This window comes from Tubulanus polymorphus, chromosome 10 (assembly GCF_964204645.1).
Source record: "Tubulanus polymorphus chromosome 10, tnTubPoly1.2, whole genome shotgun sequence".
Taxonomy (NCBI): domain Eukaryota; kingdom Metazoa; phylum Nemertea; class Palaeonemertea; order Tubulaniformes; family Tubulanidae; genus Tubulanus; species Tubulanus polymorphus.
Window position 1 is genome coordinate 2737280 of NC_134034.1, and position 26628 is coordinate 2763907.

General features: G+C 40.9%; 1 protein-coding gene across 2 annotated transcripts; it reads right to left on the minus strand.

The window, feature by feature from the left end:
• Positions 1-357: 357 nt before the first annotated feature.
• On the minus strand, positions 358-16157 carry LOC141911744 (pre-mRNA-processing factor 40 homolog A-like). 2 transcript variants are annotated; one of them, XM_074802778.1, is made up of 23 exons: positions 16075-16157; positions 15272-15356; positions 14520-14599; positions 13870-13977; positions 13217-13337; positions 12915-12942; positions 12536-12817; positions 11307-11391; positions 11085-11222; positions 10428-10519; positions 10183-10291; positions 9684-9834; positions 8966-9099; positions 8526-8640; positions 8142-8233; positions 7588-7704; positions 6659-6715; positions 6484-6564; positions 5707-5889; positions 4956-5079; positions 4793-4866; positions 2923-3012; positions 358-1181 (listed from the first exon to the last, which is right to left on the minus strand). In XM_074802778.1, the coding sequence occupies exons 2-23, from the start codon at positions 15354-15356 to the stop codon at positions 1080-1082; spliced, it is 2448 nt and encodes an 815-aa protein (XP_074658879.1). In that variant the 5' UTR covers positions 16075-16157; the 3' UTR covers positions 358-1079. The 2 variants fall into 2 exon arrangements, with proteins under 2 accessions (XP_074658879.1, XP_074658880.1); XM_074802779.1 differs by having other exon boundaries at positions 8142-8248; positions 16075-16139.
• Positions 16158-26628: the final 10471 nt, after the last annotated feature.

The window sequence follows — 26628 nt, forward strand, 5'->3', positions numbered from 1 at the left end:
CATGTTTTCCTCGAAATAAATTTGAACTTGAAAAAGTGATTTGTATCGTTAACAAAAACCAAGCTGGCTGCCACGCGACATCTCTAAATGCACGATCGATTCGAGAATAGCGTTACAAAGAATGGTATCCGTCGACTTGGATTCGCGTCAGAAAAAAATGTCAACTTTCCAGGACTCGAACCCAAACAGAAGCGAGTCAAAATGACCTAAGCGGCTGTTACGTCACCATCATCAATATCATGGACGCCATTTTCACCGTAGACCACGAGTTCCGTCCAACCATGGAATCGAATAAAACGAACCGTCTCAGGGTCCGAGGCCCAAATAACCACAGGCTAATGAATAACTAGTAAAAAATTCGTTACAAAATACCATATTTTATTGTCATAAAACACAATAACTGACGTAAGCGCGTCAAAATTCCCAAGTATTTCATAGGCGATTTTTCAATTTTCCCAAATGGAAATGAACACATATCGTCATTCAACAGTCAATATTTTAGCGGTGACTGGTTGATAAAAGTGATTTTCAAGGAAATATGTGAAATGTAATGAATTTCCCAAGTATTTCCCTGATTTGAGGAAAATTTTTCAAATTCCCAAATATTTCCAAACCGGGAATTATTATTTCAAAAATTCCCAAGTTTTTTTCCCAATTTCCCTGTTCTGCGGGAACCATGGAAACTTGAAAGTGGAACGACTTTTAAGTGATGTAATGACTTAAACGGACTCTTTAGACTGTAGACATGGTTTCCTAGATGAACAAGACAAAATGTGGAAATAAAAATATTCTTTTTCATACATGATATTTTCTTTATCTCAACTTAACTCAGTTTTACAGAAGGGTTTTAACTTGAACCCCGCGAACCCAATACGAACCGCAGCCCGATTCTCCACAACTTCGTTATTACAAAGTACACGTATACACGTAATTTACATATAATTACGCATAAATTTAAATATGCAAATATTAAAATGTACAAAATCGTTTTTATTTTTTTCCGAAAATGCTTCAACTGATATGGGCACGTTTATTCTTACGAAACATTCTCCCCGCCATCCGTCACTCTTCAAACTGTCTTAATCGTGATCCTCCAACTGCTGTAGCAGGTGATGGCGTTTCCTCTCCAGTTCGCCTTCGCTGATTTCGCCCTCGCTGTGGTCGCTTCGGTCGCGTTCGTTCTGAAAATAATGATTCCACAAGAAGTTTAATACCGGTACGTCATCATATATTATACAGTAGTAGTATAGACTATAAAAACTGCAGGGTCAACTCGATTGAACGAATCAATTCTTTTTTATATGATTTTCCGATTCTCAATTCCGCGTTCGAGGCAACTTATTAAGACTTTAACGTCATTTTCGTTTAAAAATGTCTCCAGTGAAGAACACATGTGAAGTGTGGACGATCAGTTTTCAAAGTGTGCTGATAAATTGTCTAAAATCTGGTGTTTGTAGTTCATTTTCAATTAGGAATATCTCAGGTGAAGCACTGAACATATGTGAAGTGTGGACGATCAGTTTTTAAAGTGTGCTGATAGAATTCGAATATCTGGTGTTTGTAGTTCATTTTCACTTGAAAATATCTCAGGTGAAGCACTGAACACATGTGAAGTGTGGACGATCAGTTTTTGGAAGTGTGCTGATAAAATGTTTAATATCTGGTGTTTGTAGTTCATTTTCAATTAGGAATATCTCAGGTGAAGCACTGAACATATGTGAAGTGTGGACGATCAGTTTTTGAAAGTGTGCTGATAAAATGTCTAATATCTGGTCTTTGTAGTTCATTTTCACTTGAAAATATCTCAGGTGAAGCACTGAACACACGTGAAGTAAGGAATACTGACAGCGTATCGGATATCAGAGGAAGGCTGGACCCGGGTAACGGATTTGTATTCGATGCATCACGATGATTAAGACACACGATCAATTGAGAACGAAACGGCCATTCGTCACCGCACAAAAACGAAATAATAATTCAGCGACTTTTTTTTACTGATAACTCGATGCAATGCGTATCGCGGGTGATATGAATAGATTAAATGAGCCGTTTCGATTAACATTAACTCGAGCGTCATGCCGGACCCCGTTAGGAATAAACCCCGGCGCCGGAATACGTTTTGTCGGGTGAACCTGATTTACCGAGGCGCAATTCAATTCATTAGCAAACGCGATGGGAGTGCCTCGACGCGCGCCACCTGACGTGCGCTAATTGAACTTTTTATCGACGAAACGCGCGTCCGTCAGGAAATGAAGCGTCGAACAATGAAAATGGGTCTCGCTCCCCGGAGATTGGCGGGAGCAGGTGAGAGAATAGTTTTAAGGGCCGAATTTGAGGCTAGGTTTACTTTTTGACGCAGTAAAAACCGTTACAATAATGTTTTTATACATTGATACCTAGTATGCGTTATTCAAGAGGTTCTGTGTGAATCGATGTGCACTACGTCATCAAAATTGGGGTCTCAAAATAACAATTACAATTGTGAATTTCGGCGTTTATTTCGTAATAAAACATATTTAACGACTCTGATTTTATATTTGATAAATCCTACAAAATGATTTTTTAGAGGATGTGCACTACGTCATCGATAATGTAAATCGGGACTAGCCTGTACAATATCGTATAGTCTTCGACGATATTAAGCTTATATACGTGTTATTTTTTTTCTTCGACACTGTCAATAAACACTCAAGTTTTATGGTTATTTTTTTTCTAGCTTGGAATAAAGCGTTTTCATTCACAAATCGCGTTGAAAGAAAAAAATACCGGAGGCTATTCCCGGAATCTTAGCATGTTTACGGGGCATTATAGGGATTTGGGAGGGAGCTCCGAATTTTAGAGTATTTTACGCATAGGATTTTATAGATTAAAGGGTATTCACGGGGATTTAAGGACGACCCGTATGAACGCTGCAAACCGTACTTTTTCCGATGACGCCGCCGCAGCGCCTCCTGACGACCGTCGATTGGTACTATGATCGTCGTCGGAGATTTCTCCAACGGAATGCGACAGCTGAAACGAAAACGAGAAAGAGAGAGAGAGAGACATTTAGAAAATGTAGAGAAACAAAATTATTATATTTCATTAAAAAATCATCATAATATGATAAGTATATTCAAAGATGAAAACAACAAACATGGCTTCTTTAACCTCCCCAGGCCGGGATTCGAAACTGCTGGCATCAAAACTCGCCACGAAATGAACCGATTACGTAGCTCAGGTGATGTCATTGCAGCGGATCCTCGTTATAACGAACTCGGATACAACGATTCATCGGATACAGCAAATATTGAATTTCGTCACAAGTAAGAAAATTTGATTAATTTCAAACTGGATCTAACGAACTATCGGTTATAACGAACATATCGTCTGGTCCTGTGAATTTCGTTGTAACGAGGTTCCACTGTATTAGCCAATCAGATAACCCGTTTTATGTTAACCCGCGTTTTTCCATGAAATTTGCCTCCGCGATTAGACAACGGGCAATCTGATTGGAGCGGCAAGTTTTTGCGCGGCAAACCTGGGCAAGTTGGAGACGACACGTACAAATGTGCGACCTTTATAAGCGCACCGGTGTCATTTCAGTGCATGAATCATTTCAATCAGTCGAGAATGACACCACAATTGCACGTATTAAATCACCAGAGACTCGAATGGATCGCCGCAGTTCTGTTGTTTGATTATGAATAAACGACAGGTTTTTTTTTTTCCCAGGAGAGAATCGACACGGAACGTATTGTTTGACTCGAGAGAGGGAGAGCAGACGACTGATTTATCAATGATCTACACGAGTTCATATTTATTTTGCCTGAGTTAAATCATCCACGATGAAACCATAACAAATATCGCGACAGCAGCAACAGCAGCAGCAGCGGCAGCAGCAGCGGCGGCGGCGGACCTGAACGTGGGAACTTGTTTTCATATCGCTTCAATACATGGAAACTGTGATATGACCGCCCGAAATCAGTGATTGATACGGCTAAAGTGCAAGTCACGGTGACGGTGTCAAAACGGGCCCTCCCGGAAACTGGCATATTTTAAGGCTGACTTCGAAGTAGCAAAATCTATTTAAGATTTACCGTGTCTTATCCACTCACCACTGGTTGATCAACAAGCCTTAGATATTTTTGCTAAAGGATCAATTTTCGAAAGGGCACTTAAAGAAGAAAATTCAGACCCTGGAAATTGTCAAACACAAATACAAACTTGCTTTAAGCCGATGACTTATTTAAATAACGACTTACATTTAGTCAATTGAGGCGTAAATACAAATTAACAACTTATGCAAATGACGACTTACACTCAGTAAATCGAATTGCAAATACATTTTAGGACTTTAAATAGAGATAACTTCAGTGATATGTCAACTTCTCTGACATCAACTTAATCCTTTTAGTATGCTGTATAAATTGGTGATGGACTAGTTACTTGCTAGTACACCGCACTGCGGTGTATGAAACAGTGATTGACTCATTACTTGCTGGTACACTGCATTGCGGAGTATTTAGCGGTAATTGACACTTTACTTGCTAGTACACTGCACTTCAGTGCATAAATCGGTGACTGAGTCATTGCTTACTAGTACACCGCACAGCGGTGTATCGATGAGTAGTTACATTGATACGCCGCGGAGTAATTAATTTTCATCTCAAGTAAAAGATGGCAGCATCTGTTTGAATATCAGTAGCTTACGATACACCGCACCACGGTGTAGACACATTACAGCGGTATGCCTATATACAACATACTGGGGTGGAATTATCTCCCGAATTATCGTAATTTCGGTACTCACTGAAGGCGACGCTCGACGCTTCTTTCGTTTCGATTTCTTTTTATGTTTTTTCGTCGCGACTTCTTCCACCTCATCTGTTGTGAGAAAAAGAGAAATCAGATTCGCGAATTCGAAATTTCATTTCGTCCGCTTTCGCGTGAAGAATAGTTCGTATTTTACTCACCAGGTGTCTCGTCGATGTTAGCAGACGGAGACGGCGACCTCGACGCCGATCGCGAGCGTTTTTTCTTCTTGCGTCGTTCGTGACGCGACGACTCCTCGATCTGACCTTCTGACTCCGCGCCCGACTAAACCAAAAATAAAAAGCGGTTGAAAAAAAGTCACAAAGGTTCCTACAGATCAGTTATTCCTGGATGTAGGGAGTTTTAACCCTTTCAGTGCGTCTACACCACAGTGCGGTGTATGAATCGGTGATGAATTTTGCTAGTACACCGCAGTGGTGTAATTAGCAATTAGTTTTTATCTCTATTGAAAGATGGCAGCACCTGTCAAACATAGTGAAATACTAGTAACTAACGATGCACTGCACCGCGGTGTAGACGCACTATAGTGGTATTCCCGTTATTCAACACACTAGGGTGGAATTTTTGAAAATTTTCAAATTATCTCCAGCACTATAGGGTATTAACTAGTCAGCAATGAAAGGGTTCACCCGCCCCACGGCGTAGACGCACACCGTGGCGCGGTGTATCGTTAGTTACTAGTATTTCACTATGTCTGACAGGTGCTGCCATCTTTCAAGAGATAATTACTAATTACACCAATACACCATCATCTATCACCAATAATACACCGCACTGCCGTGTAGACGCACTGAAAGGGTTAAAAGCATTTTACGTCTAGAGTTTTTAAGTAATCAAGGAGTCCCGGGGGACCCTTTTACGAAACCGCCCGGTGAATTCATCGTTTCGTACCGATTTCGACGATCTCGACGGCGATCGTTTCGCGCGGTGTTTCTTCTTCGACTTGCGTTTTTTACCGTGGTAATGACTGCACGACTCCTCCAGCTGCGTGATGTACTCCTTGAACAGACGGATTTTCTCCGACTCGAGCGTGATCGCTTCGAACGCCGCCTCCCCGGCGAAACGCTCCTTTACCTGAAAAAATAACAGCACCGCCGATAAATGGCCGCCTTCATAAATCCCCCTATGACATCATAAAATTACTTTCTAGCCAAGTTAATTGATTTGATCGACACTTCTTAACAAGATGGCTGCCTTCATAAATCCCCCTATGACATCATCAAATTACCGACTAGCGAAGTGATTTGATCGACACTTCTCAAAAAGATGGCTGCCTTCATAAATCCCCCTATGACATCATCAAATTACCGACTAGCGAAGTGATTTGATCGACACTTCTCAAAAAGATGGCTGCCTTCATAAATCCCCCTATGACATCATCAAATTACCGACTAGCGAAGTGATTTGATCGACACTTCTCAACAAGATGGATGCCTTCATAAATCCCCCATGACATCATAGAATCATCTATAAGCAAATTATGTATAGATCCATTCAGAAAATGAATCCCCCCTATGACATCATCAAATTTGTTATTCGATCTCTACACACTTCCGTAAAAGGTCGCCATCACCACAAGTCCCCGCATGACATCATCAAATTCCTTAATGGACCTCTCGGAAATAACGGCCGTCCCTATCAATCGCACTATGATTCAATCAAACGTACCTCTTCCCATTTCGTTGTTAACTCTACGACCGGGTCGGCGATTTTCAGCAACGTTTTATACGAAATCTCCAACTTTCTTTGCTGCAAAAAATAAACGCACACATTCGCCATTAACGCCGCGGATTGTTTCGACGTTCCCGAAAATTCTCTTCGAGACGATTGAAAACGAACATACTTTGCGAAGGTCCTCTTTCATTCGTTCTTTCTCGCGAGCTTCCGCTTTTTCGATCAACTGTCGAAACGTTAATATAAAAGAAGAATCAAATAGTTTAGGAGAATTAAAACGTTGATAATAATATACCGGTAATAATGATTTTTTTAACGTTGAGAGAATTGAATAGTTTTATTTCGACACTGTGTTTGTCTAACAGACAGCTCCGTTTAGACGTCTGTCTAGGCATCCTGACCTTTATCTAGCTACTTTTGTCTACACTACTGTCTAGCCAACTAAGCCACTGTCTAGCTGTCTAGACTACTGTCTAGCTAATTAAGCTATTGTATAGCTGTCTAGACTACTGTCTAGCTAACAAAGCTATTGTATAGCTGTCTAGACTACTGTCCAACTGCATAGATTACTGTATAACAGCCTGGACTACTGTCCAGCCATCCTGATCTTTGTCTAGTGACCTAGATAACTGCCTAGCAGTCTAGACTACTGTCCAGAAAGCTAGGCTATTGTGTAGGCTACACTTCCTAGCCATCGAGATATCTAGACGGACTCCTGGCAAGTCATCTAGACTACTGTCTAACTGCCCAAGCTATCGTCTAGTGATACTGGCTACTTGTCTAAACTACTGCCTGCCTAGACTTATGTCTATATGCCTAGACTTAACGAGAGAAATCCCACAATAACGAAGCCAAGATTGAAAAATTCTGATGATGCCTGATGAAACACCTGATGATGGCTAACAGTTGTTAGCCGAAACGTCGCTCCTCAAATATAATCATTCTGATATAGAATTTTTCAATTTTGGCTTCATTATTGTGGGATTTCTCTCGTTATCATCATACACGGATATTGATTGTGTATCTTCTCGTCCAATGCCTAGACTTATGTCTTATACAACAGTGTGTAGGGGGGAGGGGGTGGTAGGGGGTGCGTACACTGTTATAAGTCAGTTTCACATTGCCGGCGTCGAGAGCCCCGGCTCGTTTATCCTCCATCAACCATAAACCAAACTCTTCAAACGACGTCGTCACTTCGATCTGATAGTTCTTCTCCTACACGAACGAAACAGAAACCAGTTATAAACAAGCGATGCTGACTGGCAGCCATATTTAATTCTCAAAATACAATTTTCCTGTCGTACAGGGCACAGTTTATTACGTATAATGTTAATTTTTGCTGGAAAAGTGTGAAGTGTCGAGGCGGCAATCCTTATCAATTTCGATGTAATTCCCACTCTAGATGGCTGACTGGTGGCTATATTTAAAACTCAAAATTAACCATTCCCACCGCACAGGGAACACTACATTTAGTAGCATCATCATTTTCACAAGATCGGTGTTAAGAGCTAGGACGACGATCCCTATTGCACTCAAGATGGCGGACTGGCACAATTTACCAAAATCATCATAAATGATATAAAATATTCTTTTTCACAAGTAACGTATGCCGATGTCAAGGGGAAATATTTTATCTAAACACAAATACGAACGCGTATGATTTCTTTGATGATTTTCTTCTCGTCGTGGAACCGAGCTTTCAGGTCTTCGACGTAAAACTTGAACAGATCGAGCGGCGTCGAACCTAACGATGTACAAACTGTAAAATGTCAGTATCACGTCAGAGAGGGAGAGGGAGGGAGAGGGAAAGGGAGAGAGAGAGAGAGGAGAGAGAGAGAGAGAGAGAGAGAGAGAGAGAGAGGGAGGGAGAGAGGGAGGGAGAGAAAGAGAGAGAGAGAGAGAGAGAGAGAGAGAGAGAGAGAGAGAGAGAGAGAGAGAGAGAGAGAGAGAGAGAGAGAGAGAGAGAGAGAGAGAGAGGGAGGGAGAGAGGGAGGGAGAGAGAGAGGGAGAGAGAGAGGGTTATATAGTATATTTACCTGGTTGTCCGAGCATGTTTAAGAATCGAATGTCCTCGCGTATGATCGGAAATAAATCAATCCACAGCGACATCGAGTGCAGTTTACCGCTTTCGTGCAGCTCTTCTAACAACACCTGAATTCAAACAAGTACAAATTTCACCAAGTTCCTATAACATTTTAATGAGAACCCAACGAAATAGAGGATTCCACTTGTGGCAAGTGAGGATCCACCAGATTTCACTAGTGTGCAGAACTACTGCGGTAATAGAGGATTCCACTTGTGGCAAATGAGGATCCACCAGGTGTCGCTAGTTATCAATGTTATGAAGTATCAAAACTAGGCGGTAAACCAAATGACAAGAGCAGAAGAGTGAATCTTGCATCTATTTTGCTTCAGTTAGAAGTTGAAACTTGTAACAAAATTTATTTTGATCTTGAACATAGATAGAGATACTAACGAGGAATCCTTCTCTGTTTTTACGTTGTAAACGTTTCGTGCGACGGCGCTCGCGTTCTTTCTCGTCGTCGTACTCGGTTTCTAACATTCGAATGTGCTCCTCGAAACAGATCAACGCGTCCTCTTTATCCATATCTGAAAATACACCGCGTAACGTAGCTTAATCCTCCATCAGCAGACGGTCTGCGAATTGTAATATTCAAACCCTGCCCCCTATAAAATTCACAATAGGTAAGTTTCTATGGTCATTCTCAGCAGCAGACGCAACACCAGGAGCCACGCATTTAAAGAAAGGAATAGTGCTTAATATTTTTTTGGATAATCTAGGAGCCACCCACTAAAATAGACTGACACTGAATGTACGGTTATGATTTGGATATTATATGAGCGACCCACCTCGATAAAGAAATGTATGGCTTCGAATAGTCATTTCGATATCCTAGGAGCCACCACTAGAGAAGGGGATTAGAAGTAGAATTTTTTTCTGATATTCAAGGAGTCAACCACTTAACAAGAGAAAGGTCTGTCTTAGAATTCCATAACTAGGACATTCTAGGAGCCAACCATTCAGAGGAGATGGCTGAATCATCTGAATCGGATATTCTAGATGCCACCCACTAGAGAAGCGGATGGCTCTGAAAGGGCTTATTTCAAATTAAGCTAATAATCATGAATCTAACCTTGTTTATAATCTTTTTGTTTATAATCAGCGTACTTACTCTGCAAGTCTGTATCGTCTGTGAACAGTGGGTTATCGAGCAGCATTTGTTGAGCCTCGGACCACGTTGTGCAATACATCAAATTAGGCATACTATCCAATATCTCATTGAACACTTTGATATTGCGTTTACGCAAAGTTTTCGCTTCTTCCTGGAAACAGATATACATAAGGAAAAATAGAATTAAATGACATACTTAGACAAGTGAGGATCCACCAGGTGTCGCTAGTGTGGAGTAGGACATCAACTTCTGCAGCAATAGAGGGTTCCACTTGTGGCAAGTGAAGATCCACCAGGTGTCGCTAGTGTGCTGGAGGACATAAACTACTGCAGCAATGGAGGATTCAAGTCTCCTTCTACTACCACTTATAGACTTGAAGTTGAAAAACCACATGACCACATAGAATGGACTGTTAGTAACGCCACCTGTTGGTGGCTACCGGTACCCAATTGTTCGTTAACATGGTATCTAGGATAAGATGAGAAATGCATCGTTCACCTTTTCTCGCTTGGCGACGACGTGCAGGACATCCTCGAATATATCGCGTCTGTCGCGGTCGGCGACATTTCGCCAAACGTCCATATCGCCAAATATCTGGTCGGCTCGCCTAGAAATTGAAGAAATTACGACCACGTAACTTACCAAATCAAACCAGATTATCCGATCAAATCAATTTCCTTTTTTGAGGTTTAGCGAGGAGCAACCTCCAGATATAGACGGGGGCATTTTCTCCCGTATTTTACCTGTATCTAAGATTCGAGTTCATTTTATCGGTTTTCATGAGGAACTCTTCTAATTCTTCTTTCGCTTGTTTAGCCCTCAAACGTTGTTCTTCCTGTGAGAAATGAGACAGCGAAGCAGCTAAGCAAGAGACAGATTGTCCAGAACTCGATCGGAGTAATGAGTTTTAGGTATGACATTCAGGACTATGAATTCGGGTAGATTCCTCTTCAAATTTACAGGGGTCCCTACAGATCAATCATTCCTCGATATGAGGAGTTTTCGAGGAAGCGTCTGCATCACTTTCATATTCCAAAATTCCTTTACAGTAGACTCCTCTTTAATCAGTACTGTTTATTTCAGTAAATAATTAATTTCGGTGGTTTTGTAAGCATATTTCATCTTTTAATTTTTCTCTCAGTTTCTAGTTCGGTAACCCACTCCATTGGATTTAAAAGAATCCTGGTCGCAACTGTACAACAAGACAAAAATTTCCAATCACCTATTTCTCAAAGTTGAAGGAGTTTCGAGCGCCCTTAAAAGCATTTTCTGTTTAGAAGGAATTTTCAAGGAAACACAAAAAAGTAAGTACAGAACTCACAAGGTGTTAAAGAGTTCAGGTAGATTCATTGAGTGTAAGCAGTTGTGAACTCTGTGAGTATCAAAAGAGTTTTTCTTACCTTTTCTTCTTTGGCTTTTTGCGTTTTATACGAGTTGAACGCTTGTTTTTTCTCGTTGAGATGTTTGAGCGCGGCGTAACGACGATCGGTGACAATCAGTTTCATCGCTTGCTCCCACGACGCGTTCGACGGCACGTCCTAAAGAAACGAAAATATATTTCATCGAACTCTTTTCGTCCTTATACGAAACTTTCATCGTGGCTATAGGGGTCGGACACGTACCTTGTCGCGCAGCAGGTTTTTAAACGCTTCGATCGCCTCTTTTTTCGTACGGAAAACATATTCTTTAGGGTTCGATTCTTCCTCGCTAGAAACAACAATATTCGTAGAGTAGCCGTGTTAACCAGGTTTAAAATAAGTCACGAGACGAGTAGTACTGTATAGGTTAACTATTTATTTGACGCACGAGCTTTCGCTTCTAATGAATAGAAGCTTCATCAGGTGAATGAGTCAGATAAATAGTTAACCTGTACAGTACTACTCGTCTCGTTACTTATTAACCTCTTCGCTACCGTGCGCGACGTATTTTTACGTCTCAAATATATTCATTTACTACAATTGCTGGTGTGGTGAGCCACTGCACCGCTGGTGTGTAGCCGTACTATAGACTTGTCTGCCTCAACTTAGTTCCAATTTTTACTCATAGGTGGAGGATTAGTAACTCTAACAGCCTCTAATACCGATTTTATTTGAATTGATTGATGCCATTGGGCTCGAATCCTGGTGAGATAGGTAACATTATCTGCGGTAGTGAAGAGGTTAAAAACAACAACAAAACTTTTCACATTGGACGCTACAACTGAGTTCACCCAGTAGAACTAGGGGTCCAGGGACACCATGCCCACTTGGGAAGCGGTTTCAAATGCTCAACAATCTAACAACTTCAATACATAACGCCCCATAGTGACCATATACAAAAACCAATGGCCTCGAAACTCACTGCAATCATAGAACATGTCAGCAGCTGCGATTTTGTAATTGAAAAATATTATAAGTTCACCCACTAGAAAAAAGTGACGCCTCCGCAGAAAGCTACGACTTGATTAGTCTCGGTGCCACCCACTAGACAAAAACGATGGTTTCAAACTTGGTTTCCAGACTAATTCGGTATCTGCCTGATCGGGTAAACTGTACCAAATAAGGCGTCTGTAGGCCGTACAACTACAAACATTCTTAATTGCTTCAAAAATTGAAGGAGTAGTTTTGAGCATTTTGCTCTCTTTCCAAGGAATTTCCCGCAATTTTGTAATAGCATTATCTGTTTAGAAGGAGGTTTTAAGGAATCGATAACGGCAAAAATACATCAAGAGGAAATTTGTACAACTTTTTTCCTGAAAAAAGGCTATCATTTCATTGTCCGAATAGCTACATGCGTAATATCAGTATCAATTGAACCACTCTTTATGTATTTTTGATAACGGCCATAGGACCCGCGTTTTTAACGTATCTACCTGTCATCTTCGACCTCGCCGGCCTCCATTTTGCCGGCCGCGCCGACCGCCTTAGTCGACGTTTTCGCCGGCGGCGGCGGCAACTCGATCGACTTCAACGTCGCTTCCATCGCGGCCTCGATCGCCGACGGCGCCTTCGTGGTCGCGGGCGCTTTCTGAGTCGCGACTCCGCCCGTAGAGGGCGCCGCCGCCGCTACGCCGCCAGCTGTCGTCGGGGCCGGCGCCGTCGTCTTACCGGCAGCCCGCGCTATTATTTCGTTGATAACCGTCCAATTTGTCTCTCTAAAAACAAAATGAAGCACAAAAGTTTTGAAAGGTTTTTTCGGGGCTGCAATTATGAAAACAGGCATGTAGCAAAATCTTCTAAATTTCTACTTACTTTCCTTGGTTTATGTCGGATATAATTCCTAGAATTAGATAAATATTTCACAGTGAAAACGTTAATCGAAATCTTGAGAAATTCCTCAAACATTTCCTCATTTTGAAATTTATCAGTTATATCCATGGTTACTATGATGGTTGTTACCCAGATTGAGGATTTATCCCTAGGGATAACTTTGATACCAGTCTTTGAAACCGGGCCCTGATATTTACCCTATTTCCAGGTGAGTCGCCCCCTCCCCCCTGAAATTCGACTGATTTAAGTATTTTCGAAGAAAAATGGCGAGATTTTCATCTAACCTTCGATTTCCTCGAGTTCGCGGGGTTTCGTCCAACGCGATTCTTTCGTCTGCGAATTGTGGAAGTAAACTTTGCCCTGGTCGGATTTGTGTTCTTTCCACGGAAATTTCGTCATGATAATCTATACAAAAAAAAAACCACGTCAAACAATCAAAAGTTTCGCGATCCCGACCCGCAGAGCCTTCCTTAGAAAATGGCTACCCTCATTTGATCTACGGACACTTTCAGAGAAGGCGCCTTCCTTTAAATCCCCCTATGACATCATCAAATTACCTACGAATTATTTGATTTATAGACCCTTCAACCAAAGATGGTTGCTGCCATAAATCCCTTCATGGTATCATCGAATTACCTACTAGTGATTTCCTCTAGAGACCCAATCAGAAAAGACATCCGCCTCTGAATCCCCCTATGACATCATCAATTTACTGAGCAATTTGAATGATAGAAATAAACTCCTGTCCATCCATCCTCTAATGACGTGATTGAATTACCTACATAATCGATTGGCTCTATAAAGTCTTAGAGAAAAGATGTCTGCCTCCATAAATCCCCCTATGACATCATTAGATTTTCTGATAGCGATTCGACGTCTCTAGAAAAGATGTCTGCTGGCGTTAATCCACCAATGACATCATCATCGAATAACGTACCTCTGAATCCGATTTCAGATCGTCGGGTTTTTCCCAAGTTGATTTTTTCGTTTTGTTATTGTAGAAGTACGTTCGTCCGTCCGGTGCCTTGTGTTCGGTCCAGTCGCTCTGAAAAACGAAAACAAGGAGTTGTGAGAATCATCTTCAGTTTTATTTTGTTTGAACTTAACTTCGCTCTTCAAGCCGCCCGCATCCAGCCTGCCCGTTACTCTTCAAGCTGCCCGAATCTGCATCATTTTTTTTCCTGTCTGCTACACAAAAACGGTTATAGTGGGATTTGAACCCAATAGGTGAATACAAACTAGACATCCAAGATGTCGAAATTCCGTACAGAAATCAACATCTACCTTTTTGAAATTCTCGAGTATTTGGAGTGTGAACATGACAGTTCTGAGCTCTCACTTATATCCAAGTAAGGTTGCATGAATTTTGGGGGCCAAAAGGTCATGATTTTGGTGGCCAAACCTCATCAAATCTTACATCAAATAAAGGCATAGTGTGTTTTTTTTTTTACTAGAAAATAACACAAACTTGTAACGCATGAAAATTAGCAGGAAATGAGCTGATTCTGTATCGTGATAAATGTGCAATTTTCCCTTGGATTATTCCGAGGACATTGTGACGATTTCCCGGAACGAATGAATACGCACCTTTTTATTTTGCTTCGTCTCCGCAGCTACAGGGGGCGCCGGCGAGACTGATTCCGACCCCGAACCATCGGCGTTTGACGCTGAAAAAAATAACAATCGATTTACTTGAACGGTTTCGATGCCGAATGATTTTTACACCAAGTGCTAGGGATGTTTCATCGAAAATTCTTCTCCAATGCCGTATAACTGCTCGTATAGCGGGCATACTGCTATATTGTGCCTACCCCACAGTGCGGTGTATAATGGGCATACTGCTATACTGTGCCTACCCTGCAGTGCGATGTATAACAGGCATGCTGCTTTATCGTGCCTACCCCGCAGTGCCATGTATACTGGCATACTGCTTTATTGTGTCTACCCTACAGTGCGGTGTATAATGGGCACACTGCTATACTGTGCCTACCCTGCAGTGCGATGTATAACAGGCATGCTGCTTTATCGTGCCTACCCCGCAGTGCCATGTATACTGGTATACTGCTTTACTGTGTCTACCCTACAGTGCGGTGTATCGTTAGTTACTAATATTTCAAAATATCTGACAGGTGCTGCCATCTTTAAATGGCGACAAAAACTGCTTACATCGTTACACATGCTAGCAAAGTATGTGACGCTGTTTATCCACCGCACTGCGGTGCAGACGCAGAAGGTCGATAGAGAACAGAAAAAAGTTCATACGATTTGATTATCAAAGCAAGGAAAGTCGCCGAGTATTTTTTAAATATCGCAACAGGTCTCGGTTAATGAATATTTACCAGGTCTGTTGATCGGTATTGTGCCGGGAGGGAAGGTTGTCGGAGGTGTTCCCACCATCATTGGCGGCGGTTGTCCGGATGCCATCTGAAAATGAAACGAATCACTCAAATTAAGGACTGTCGTTAAGTCAGAATATCATCAGTAATTCAGTGCCGTGGTTTATTTTAGAAAGTGGTTATTTAGCCAGATGCGGTTACCGACTTATAAAAGATATTTTGCCGCATCCATATATTATGTAGCCTAACAATATAATCATTTTATTAGGGTTAGGGAGGGTGAGAAGGTTCCGTTTCACAACTAGGGATAGGATTAGGTTAAGGAGAGGTACTATATCTAGTTAAAACATTCGGTTGGTTTTCAGCGAGCTCAGCAGTGGTCTAGTGGGAAGACACTGCGCTAGTAATTTACCGGCCCGGGTTCGAGTCTCGCTCTATCTGCTCTATTTTCTCAAACTTTGTTCCCCACACTTCCTTTGAAGTCGCGCACCTCTCTGCATATGCAATCGTGAAACTAAACCACAGACAGACAGGTTACTGACTAGTCCGCAGTCGAAACGGTCCTCTCGTCATTTTATTTTCAACACAGGGGCTTGTCAAAATTTGATTGAGGATGGATGATACCGTACCAGAATTCCTTCTTTTTTATACAGAGGCCTGAGAGGGATACCGGTACTGGTATCATCCATCCCCTCCGGGGCTCCATCAAATTGTGACAAGCCCCTGTGATTTTCAATTTCGTGGAGGCCTCAAAAACGATCAAAGGAATTTCACATTATTAAAAATAAGAAATAATTCTAATTTACCCCTAAATAACAGCTAGAACACAAATTTACAGTTGATTTCTTGTTTTCTTTTCGTGCGCGTCGTAGCCGGGATAATCGACCAGTGCACCATCTAGCGGTCTGTTTAAGCGTAAATACTCGCTACCCTGTGTATACTTAATTAGAGCACCGGTTAGCCCAATAGTCTGAATACCAGTCGTTGTTACGGGTTCGCTACAACGTCTGATGCCAAACTGACATTTTAGAGGTTAACTGTTGTTTACTGCAATGCAACAACTGATTTTAGCGTCAAATCAAACCTTTGTACTCAATAATAATATTTTTGATGATTTAAATCGGGGGGAACAACGGCTAGGTACTAGACTACGGTTAGCCTTTACTGGGAATTGCATACTGACTTGTAATAGTACCGCTCATGTTTAGCTACTAGTAGGTTATCATGATTGTACTTAGTGAAATATACATTTGAACAAATTAATGTGCCAATGACCTTTAGTGGCTTGGCTTTGTAGAGACCAGGTATAGTAGCCAACATTTTTCTAACGATTGTTTACCGAAATGTCACCCTATGTCTCCATACGTATGTCACTGCCCCTAATGTCGCCCTATGTCACTGTGCCCAGCCCTATGTCACTGCCCCCAATGTCACTGCCCCCAATGTCACCCTATGTCACTGTCCCCGATGATGTCGTCCTACGTCACTGCCCCAATGTCGCCCTATGCCACTGCCCCCCAATGTCACCCTATGTCACTGCCCCCAATGTCGTCCTATGTCACTGCCCCCAATGTCGTCCTACGTCACTGCCCCCAATGTCGCCCTATGTCACTGCCCCCAACGTCACCCATTGGTCCAATGAAGTAAATATCCTCATTATTGGTATTGTCAACTAATTTTAGTTTTGTCATCGTTAGCGTTCGAATCTCGCTCCAAAAAGAGTGCGGTTTTTAGCCCATTTTTGTATTTTGAATTACCCAATTCAATCAAGCTCCCGTCGTGGCAGGATCAGAATCCCTGGTTAAACTAATTCACGGTTGTGAACCAGGCGTCGAAAAATAATCTGAAACTTCTAATTCGAATTAGCCAATCAACCCGAATTAGAGGCTTAATCCTCGTACCGGGTCCAGGAGTGCAATTTAGTCAATGTGCAAGTTGGGGATTGATTTTCAGTTAGGTTAGGAACCACCAGGTGATTGGGCGGGAATGATAATTAGGGTTTAGCTGAATGCTCATAAAACCCTAGATAACTTGCGAGCTGTTTCGAGATCCGGGCTTCACGCTGGTAATTCGGCAGTTTATGGAGGGCGCTCGAGAATCTGACTCGAGCGAACGGTCGTCGCATTTCTCAACGATAGATTTTGTACAGAAATTTTGCTAGCTGAACACAACTTGAAAATGTTGGTTGAACATCTCGCTTTATTACTATATCACCCTCACTATACAAATTCTACACTGAAAACATCGATTTCAAAAATTTATCTTTTCAGTGACGTATAGAACTAGAATATATATGAATATTTGATAGCACGAGACATTTTCTAGCAAGTTTTGTCACAGATATGATTATAGACCCGAGCCGCCAGTGAACAGCCGTCTGACATCAGACTCAGTGACGTCTGCGCTGCGCTGATCATAACATGAATCAGTTGACTACAGTTACTTCACTTGAACCTGTGAACAATTTCACCTATACCGGCAGTTATACAACTACAACTCGTCGTCAGTATTCACTCACAGATGCGTTCTTTAGATTCATAACATATACCAGCAGTGGAAACCATTACACGAGAATATTGCTGGTGCATCCTATAGGAAATGTGTTCAATTTTCTAACTATATGTTTACTGATAAAATGTCGGAGAAGTCAGTCGATTCGTTACACGTTCCCCTATCTGATGACTATCGCGATCACTGATCAAACTGTTCTTATGTATCATTTGATTCGTGATTACTCCCAAGTTATGATCGGATTCCTCTACAAAATCGGATTGAACAAATGTGTCATATTTTTCATGTCACTCAGTGACGTCAGAAAACGGTGTCCGTATATTTACTATTTCTATTACTATTTTCAGTATCTTCCCGAAAGGTTGGTTCCGGGGTGTTTCTGCGAAGCTCTGTTCTTTCATCGAGCAATTGCTGTATCAAACTACACAGTTCTAGTGATCGCTATCGAGAGATTTGTAGCGATTCGTTTTCCTTTCTTTCACATGAAACATTTCACCGTTCAAAGGCGTAAAATGGCGGTTGTTGTCGTGTTGCTGTGGGCTTTTATTCTAGGAGTCTTCGACATTATTTCATTCAGTGATTTTCGCCTCGAAGAACGTAAAAGATTCAGACGCAATGAAACCATACTCGAATGGAAATGTAATTTTCCGAGTTTTCTGCTCGGATATGGACGGATTAGTAACTTTTTTTACTTTCTAGATCCTTTTATCAAAGATATGCTACCATGTTTTCAAATAGTTATATTGTCAGTAATAACTGCTGTATCACGTAATAAGATATCTGACCTGACAGCGATGAGGAGAACAGATCGTCATCAATCTTCCGCTAGTAAAACTCTTCTTATTGTTGTTTTTTCGTTCATAGTGCTTGTTTTACCGAGTACCACATGCAGTTTATTATTTTACCTCAATAGATTTATAGGTAGTATTTTCTCGGCTGCTGGTAAATGGTCCGCGTACCTAGTGACGCACAACAAGCTTAGTACCATGCATTACTTAGGGAGGTGGTTATTAATATTCCGGCAATCAGTTTTCTGTGTAAACTTTTTCATATACGTAGGAACCATTCCGGTTTTCCGAAAACAATTCATTCACTTATTCATCTGTTCGAAACGAGCAAATTCAATTGAGAAAAAAATGAAACAGAAAATGCATCAGGTGTGAAGTTAGTTCGACGACGGGCGAATTGACGACCGACGAATTTCATTTGTCTAAAAGTCAAACGCAAAGCTAATATTCGAGCCACACTAATTATACCCGCGGTAAACTTATCGAGTGATTCATCAAATTTCCTACATCGGTTACAGCTGCTCACGACCCCGGTCCAAAATTCAAAATCCGCGCGAAGTGAAGAACGGATATCATTTCTCGCGGTCTTGGGAGCCTAAAATGTATTTCATGCACACGCCCGCTGATTGGGTGAGAAGACCTACTAATATTTAACTTTTTCGTTCGAGAACAATCTAAATAAAGTTATCTGCACCCAACCGTATGATAGATCATTAAATGAATTGAAAAAAAAACTAAATAAACTTATTTTGAAGCATCTTCACCTAAACCGACAACATGAATCCGAGTTGTATCGGGAATCCGACATCAAACCAACCTTCACAGCCGCCACACCGACTGATGGCTTCAAGCCCGAATCTATGATTCCAAACAGGAAAATACGGGTCAAACGTATAAGTCGGGCACCAGAATGCCAAAAAGAGGTGTCTAGAAATGCATAGCAGGTTCTTTCAACAAAAATACCATACTGACAAATTAGGTATTTTTTAACATTAGACCTAAAATTCATTGGTCCAATGAAATAAATATCCTCATTATTGGTATTGTCAACTAATTTTAGTTTTGTCATCGTTAGCGTTTGAATCTCGCTCTAAAAACAGTGCAGTTTTTAGCCGATTTTCGTATTTCGAATTACCTCATTCAATCAAGCTCTCGTCGTGGCAGGATCAGAATCCCTGGTTAAACTGATTCGCGGTTGTGAACCAGGCGTCGAAAAATTATCTGAAACTTCTAATTCAAATTGGCCAATTAACCCGAATTAGAGGCTTAATCCTCGTACCGGGTCCAGGAGTGCAATTTAGTCAGTCAATGTGCCAGTAGGGGATTGATCTTCAGTTAGGTTAGGATCCACCAGGTGATTGTGAACGGGAATGATAATCGGGGTTTAGCTGAATGCTCATAAAACCCTAGATAACATCCGAGCTGTTTATCGAGATCCGGGCTTCACGCTGGTAATTCGGCAGTTTATGGAGGGCGCTCGAGAATCTGACTCGAGCGAACGGTTGTCGCATTTCTCAACGATAGATTTTGTACAGAAATTTTGCTAGCTGAACACAACTTGAAAATGTTGGTTAAACATCTCACTTTATTACTATATCACCCTAACTATACAAATTCTACACTGAAAACATCGATTTCAAAAATTTATCTTTTCAGTGACGTATAGAACTAGAATATATATGAATATTTGATAGTACGAGACATTTTCTAGCAAGTTTTGTCACAGATATGATTATAGACCCGAGCCGCCAGTGAACAGCCGTCTGACGTCAGACTCAGTGACGTCTGCGCTGCGCTGATCATAACATGAATCAGTTGACTGCAGTTACTTCACTTGAACTTGTGAACAATTTCACCTCAACCGGCAGTTATACAACTACAACTCGTCGTCAGTATTCACTCAGAGATGCGTTCCTTAGATTCATATCATATACCAGCAGTGGAAACCATTACACGAGAATATTGCTGGTGCATCCTATAGGAAATGTGTTCAATTTTCTAACTATATGTTTACTGATAAAATGTCGGAGAAGTCAGTCGGTTCGTTTCACGTTCCCCTATCTGATGACTATCGCGATCACTGATCAAACTGTTCTTATGTATCATTTGATTCGTGATTACTCCCAAGTTATGATCGGATTCCTCTACAGAATTGGATTGAACAAATGTGTCATATTTTTCATGTCACTCAGTGACGTCAGAAAACGGTGTCCGTATATTTACTATTTCTATTACTATTTTCAGTATCTTCCCGAAAGGTTGGTTCCGGGGTGTTTCTGCGAGGCCCTGTTCTACTTTCCAGCAATTGCTGTATCAAACTACACAGTTCTAGTGATCGCTATCGAGAGATTTGTAGCGATTCGTTTTCCTTTCTTTCACATGAAACATTTCACCGTTCAGACGCGTAAAATGGCAGTTGTTGCCGTGTTGCTGTGGGCTTATATTCAAGGAGTTTACGATATTATTTCGTCCAGTGATATTCACCTCGAAGAGCGTAAAAGATTCAGACTTAATGAAACCATACTCGAATGGAAATGTAATTATCCGAGTTTTCTGCTCGGATATGGACGGATAGGTTACGTTTTTTCATTTCTTGATCCTTTTTTCACAGATATGCTACCATGTTTTCTAATAGTTATTTTATCAGTAATAACTGCTGTATCACGTGATAAGATATCTGACCTGACAGCGATGAGGAGAACAGATCGTCATCAATCTTCAGCTAGTAAAACTCTTCTTATTGTTGTTTTTTCGTTTATAGTGCTTGTTTTACCGAGTGCCACATGCAGTTTATTATTTTACCTCAATAGATTTATAGCTAGTATTTTCTCGGCTGCTGGTGAAAGCTCCGCGTACCTAGTGACGCACTACACGCTTGGTCCCATGCATGACTTAGAGAGGTGGTTATACATATTCCGGCAATCAGTTTTCTGTGTAAACTTTTTCATATACGTAGGAACCATTCCAGTTTTCAGAAAACAATTCATCCAATTATTCACCTGTTCGAAACGAGCAAATTCAATCGAGAAAAAAATGAAAAACAAAGTGCATCAGGTGTGAAAGTAAGTTCGACGACGGACGAATTGACGACCGACGAAGTTCATTTGTCTCAAAGTCAAACGCAAAGCTAATATTCGAGCCACACTAATTATACCCGCGGTAAACTTATCGAGTGATATATCAAATTTCCTATATCGGTTACAGCTACTCATGACCCCGGTCCAAAATTCAAAATTCCCGCGAAGTGAAGAACGGATATCAAACCGCTATGGAAATATCATTTCTCGCGGTCTTGGAGCCTAAAATGTATTTCATGCACACGCCCGCTCATTGGGTGAGAAGACCTACTTATATTTAACTTTTTCGTTCGAGAACACTCTAATAACGTTATTTTCACCCAACCGTATGATAGATCATTAAATGAATTGAAAAAAAAACTAAATGAACTTATTTTGAAGCGTTTTCACCTGAACCGACAACATGAATCCGAGTTGTATCGGGAATCCGACATCAAACCAAACAGGAAAGTACTGGTCAAACGTATTAGTCGGGCACCAGAATGCCAAAAAGAGGTGTCTGTCTAGAAATGCATAGCAGGTTCTTTCAACAAAAATACCATACTGACAAATTAGGTATTTTTTAACATTAGACCTAAAATTCATTGGTCCAATGAAATAAATATCCTCATTATTGGTATTGTCAACTAATTTTAGTTTTGCCATCGTTAGCGTTTGAATCTCGCTCTAAAAAGAGTGCAGTTTTTAGCCGATTTTCGTATTTCGAATTACCTCATTCAATCAAGCTCTCGTCGTGGCACGATTAGATTCCCTGGTTAAACTGATTCGCGGTTGTGAACCAGGCGTCGAAAAATTATCTGAAACTTCTAATTCGAATTAGCCAATTAACCCGAATTAGAGGCTTAATCCTCGTACCGGATCCAGGAGTGCAATTTAGTCAGTCAATGTGCCAGTAGGGGATTGATCTTCATTTAGGTTAGGAACCACCAAGTGATTGGGCGGGAATGATAATTAGGGTTTAGCTGAATGCTCATAAAACCCTAGATAACTTGCGAGCTGTTTCGAGATCCGGGCTTCACGCTGGTAATTCGGCAGTTTATGGAGGGCGCTCGAGAATCTGACTCGAGCGAACGGTCGTCGCATTTCTCAACGATAGATTTTGTACAGAAATTTTGCTAACTGAACACAACTTGAAAATGTTGGTTGAACATCTCGCTTTATTACTATATCACCGCCACTATACAAATTCTACACTGAAAACATCGATTTCAAAAATTTATCTTTTCAGTGACGTATAGAACTAGAATATATATGAATATTTGATAGCACGAGACATTTTCTAGCAAGTTTTGTCACAGATATGATTATAGACCCGAGCCGCCAGTGAACAGCCGTCTGACGTCAGACTCAGTGACGTCTGCGCTGCGCTGATCATAACATGAATCAGTCGACCGAAGTTTCCTCTCTGGAATTTGTGAGCAATCTCACTACAACCGGCAGTTATACAACTACAACTCGTCGTCAGTATTCACTCACAGATGCGTTCTTTGCATTCCTTTCGTATACTAGCAATGGAAACCATTACACGAGAATATTGCTGGTGCATCCTATAGGAAATGTGTTCAATTTTCTAACTATATGTTTACTGATAAAATGTCGGAGAAGTCAGTCGATTCGTTACACGTTCCCCTGTCTGATGACTATCGCGTTTGCAGATCAAACTGTTCTTATGTATCATTTGATTCGTGATTACTCCCAAGTTATGATCGGATTCCTCTACAGAATTGGATTGAACAAATGTGTCATATTTTTCATGTCATTCACTGACGTCAGAAAACGGTGTCCGTATATTTACTATTTCTACTACTATTTTGAGTATCTTCCCGAAAGGTTGGTTCCGGGGTGTTTCTGCGAGGCCCTGTTCTACCGCCCAGCAATTGCTGTATCAAACTACACAGTTCTAGTGATCGCTATCGAGAGATTTGTAGCGATTCGTTTTCCTTTCTTTCACATGAAACATTTCACCGTTCAGACGCGTAAAATGGCGGTTGTTGCCGTGTTGCTGTGGGCTTATATTCAAGGAGTTTACGATATTATTTCGTCCAGTAATATTCGCCTCGAAGAACGTAAAAGATTCAGACGCAATGAAACCATACTCGAATGGAAATGTAATTATCCGAGTTTTCTGCACGGATATGGACGGAAAGGTTACGTTTTTTCATTTCTTGATCCTTTTTTCACAGATATGCTACCATGTTTTCTAATAGTTATATTGTCAGTAATAACTGCTGTATCACGTAATAAGATATCTGACCTGACAGCGATGAGGAGAACAGATCGTCATCAATCTTCAGCTAGTAAAACTCTTCTTATTGTTGTTTTTTCGTTCATAGTGCTTGTTTTACCGAGTGCCACATGCAGTTTATTATTTTACCTCAATAGATTTATAGCTAGTATTTTCTCGGCTGCTGGTGAAAGCTCCGCGTACCTAGTGACGTACTACACGCTTGTTCCCATGCATCAATTAGAGAGGTGGTTATTAATATTCCGGCAATCAGTTTTCTGTGTAAACTTTTTCATATACGTAGGAACCATTCCAGTTTTCCGAAAACAATTCATTCACTTATTCACCTGTTCGAAACGAGCAAATTCAATCGAGAAAAAAATGAAACAGAAAATGCATCAGGTGTGAAGTTAGTTCGACGACGGGCGAATTGACGACCGACGAAGTTCATTTGTCTCAAAGTCAAACGCAAAGCTAATATTCGAGCCACACTAATTATACCCGCGGTAAACTTATCGAGTGATACATCAAATTTCCTATATCGGTTACAGCTGCTCACGACCCCGGTCCAAAATTCAAAATTCGCGCGAAGAAAAGAACGGATATCAAACCGCTATGGAAATATCATTTCTCGCGGTCTTGGAGCCTAAAATGTATTTCATGCACACGCCCGCTGATTGGGTGAGAAGACCTACTTATATTTAACTTTTTCGTTCGAGAACAATCTAAATAAAGTTATCTGCACCCAACCGTATGATAGATCATTAAATGAATTGAAAAAAAAACTAAATGAACTTATTTTGAAGCGTTTTCACCTGAACCGACAACATGAATCCGAGTTGTATCGGGAATCCGAAATCAAACCAAACAGGAAAATACGGGTCAAACGTATTAGTCGGGCACCAGAATGCCAAAAAGAGGTGTCTGTCTAGAAATGCATAGCAGGTTCTTTCAACAAAAATACCATACTGACAAATTAGGTATTTTTTAACATTAGACCTAAAATTCATTGGTCCAATGAAATAAATATCCTCATTATTGGTATTGTCAACTAATTTTAGTTTTGTCATCGTTAGCGTTTGAATCTCGCTCTAAAAAGAGTGCAGTTTTTAGCCGATTTTCGTATTTCGAATTACTTCATTCAATCAAGCTCTCGTCGTGGCACGATTAGATTCCCTGGTTAAACTGATTCGCGGTTGTGAACCAGGCGTCGAAAAATTATCTGAAACTTCTAATTCGAATTAGCCAATAAACCCGAATTAGAGGCTTAATCCTCGTACCGGGTCCAGGAGTGCAATTTAGTCAATGTGCCAGTTGGGGATTGATTTTCAGTTAGGTTAGGATCTACCAGGTGATTGGACGGGAATGATAATTGGGGTTTAGCTGAATGCTCATATAACCCTAGATAACTTGCGAGCTGTTTCGAGATCCGGGCTTCACGCTGGTAATTCGGCAGTTTATGGAGGGCGCTCGAGAATCTGACTCGAGCGAACGGTCGTCGCATTTCTCAACGATAGATTTTGTACAGAAATTTTGCTAACTGAACACAACTTGAAAATGTTGGTTCAACATCTCGCTCTATTACTATATCACCGCCACTATACGAATTCTACACTGAAAACATCGATTTAAAAAATTCATCTTTTCAGTGACGCATAGAACTAGAATATATATGAATATTTGATAGTACGAGACATTTTCTAGCAAGTTTTGTCACAGATATGATTATAGACCCGAGCCGCCAGTGAACAGCCGTCTGACGTCAGACTCAGTGACGTCTGCGCTGCGCTGATCATAACATGAATCAGTTGAATGCAGTTACTTCACTTGAACTTGTGAACAATTTCACCTCAACCGGCAGTTATACAACTACAACTCGTCGTCAGTATTCACTCAGAGATGCGTTCTTTAGATTCATATCATATACCAGCAGTGGAAACCATTACACGAGAATATTGCTGGTGCATCCTATAGGAAATGTGTTCAATTTTCTAACTATATGCTTACTGATAAAATGTCGGAGAAGTCAGTCGGTTCGTTTCACGTTCCCCTATCTGATGACTATCGCGATCACTGATCAAACTGTTCTTATGTATCATTTTATTCGTGATTACTCCCAAGTTATGATCGGATTCCTCTACAGAATCGGATTGAACAAATGTGTCATATTTTTCATGTCACTCACTAACGTCAGAAAACGGTGTCCGTATATTTACTATTTCTATTACTATTTTGAGTATCTTCCCGAAAGGTTGGTTCCGTGGTGTTTCTACGAGTCCTTGTTCTACTTTCCAGCAATTATTGTATCAAACTACACAGTTCTAGTGATCGCTATCGAGAGATTTGTAGCGATTCGTTTTCCTTTCTTTCACATGAAACATTTCACCGTTCAAAGGCGTAAAATGGCGCTAGTTGCCGTGTTGCTGTGGGCTTATATTATAGGAGTTTACAACATTATTTCATTCAGTAATATTCGCTTCGAAGATCGTAAAAGATACAGACGCAATGAAACCATTCACGAATGGAAATGTACTAATCCAAGTTTTCTGCTCGGATATGGACGGATTAGTCGCATTTTTTCATTTCTTGATCCTTTTTTCACAGATATGCTACCATGTTTTCTAATAGTTATATTCTCAGTAATAACTGCTGTATCACGTGATAAGATATCTGACCTGACAGCGATGAGGAGAACAGATCGTCATCAATCTTCAGCTAGTAAAACTCTTCTTATTGTTGTTTTTTCGTTTATAGTGCTTG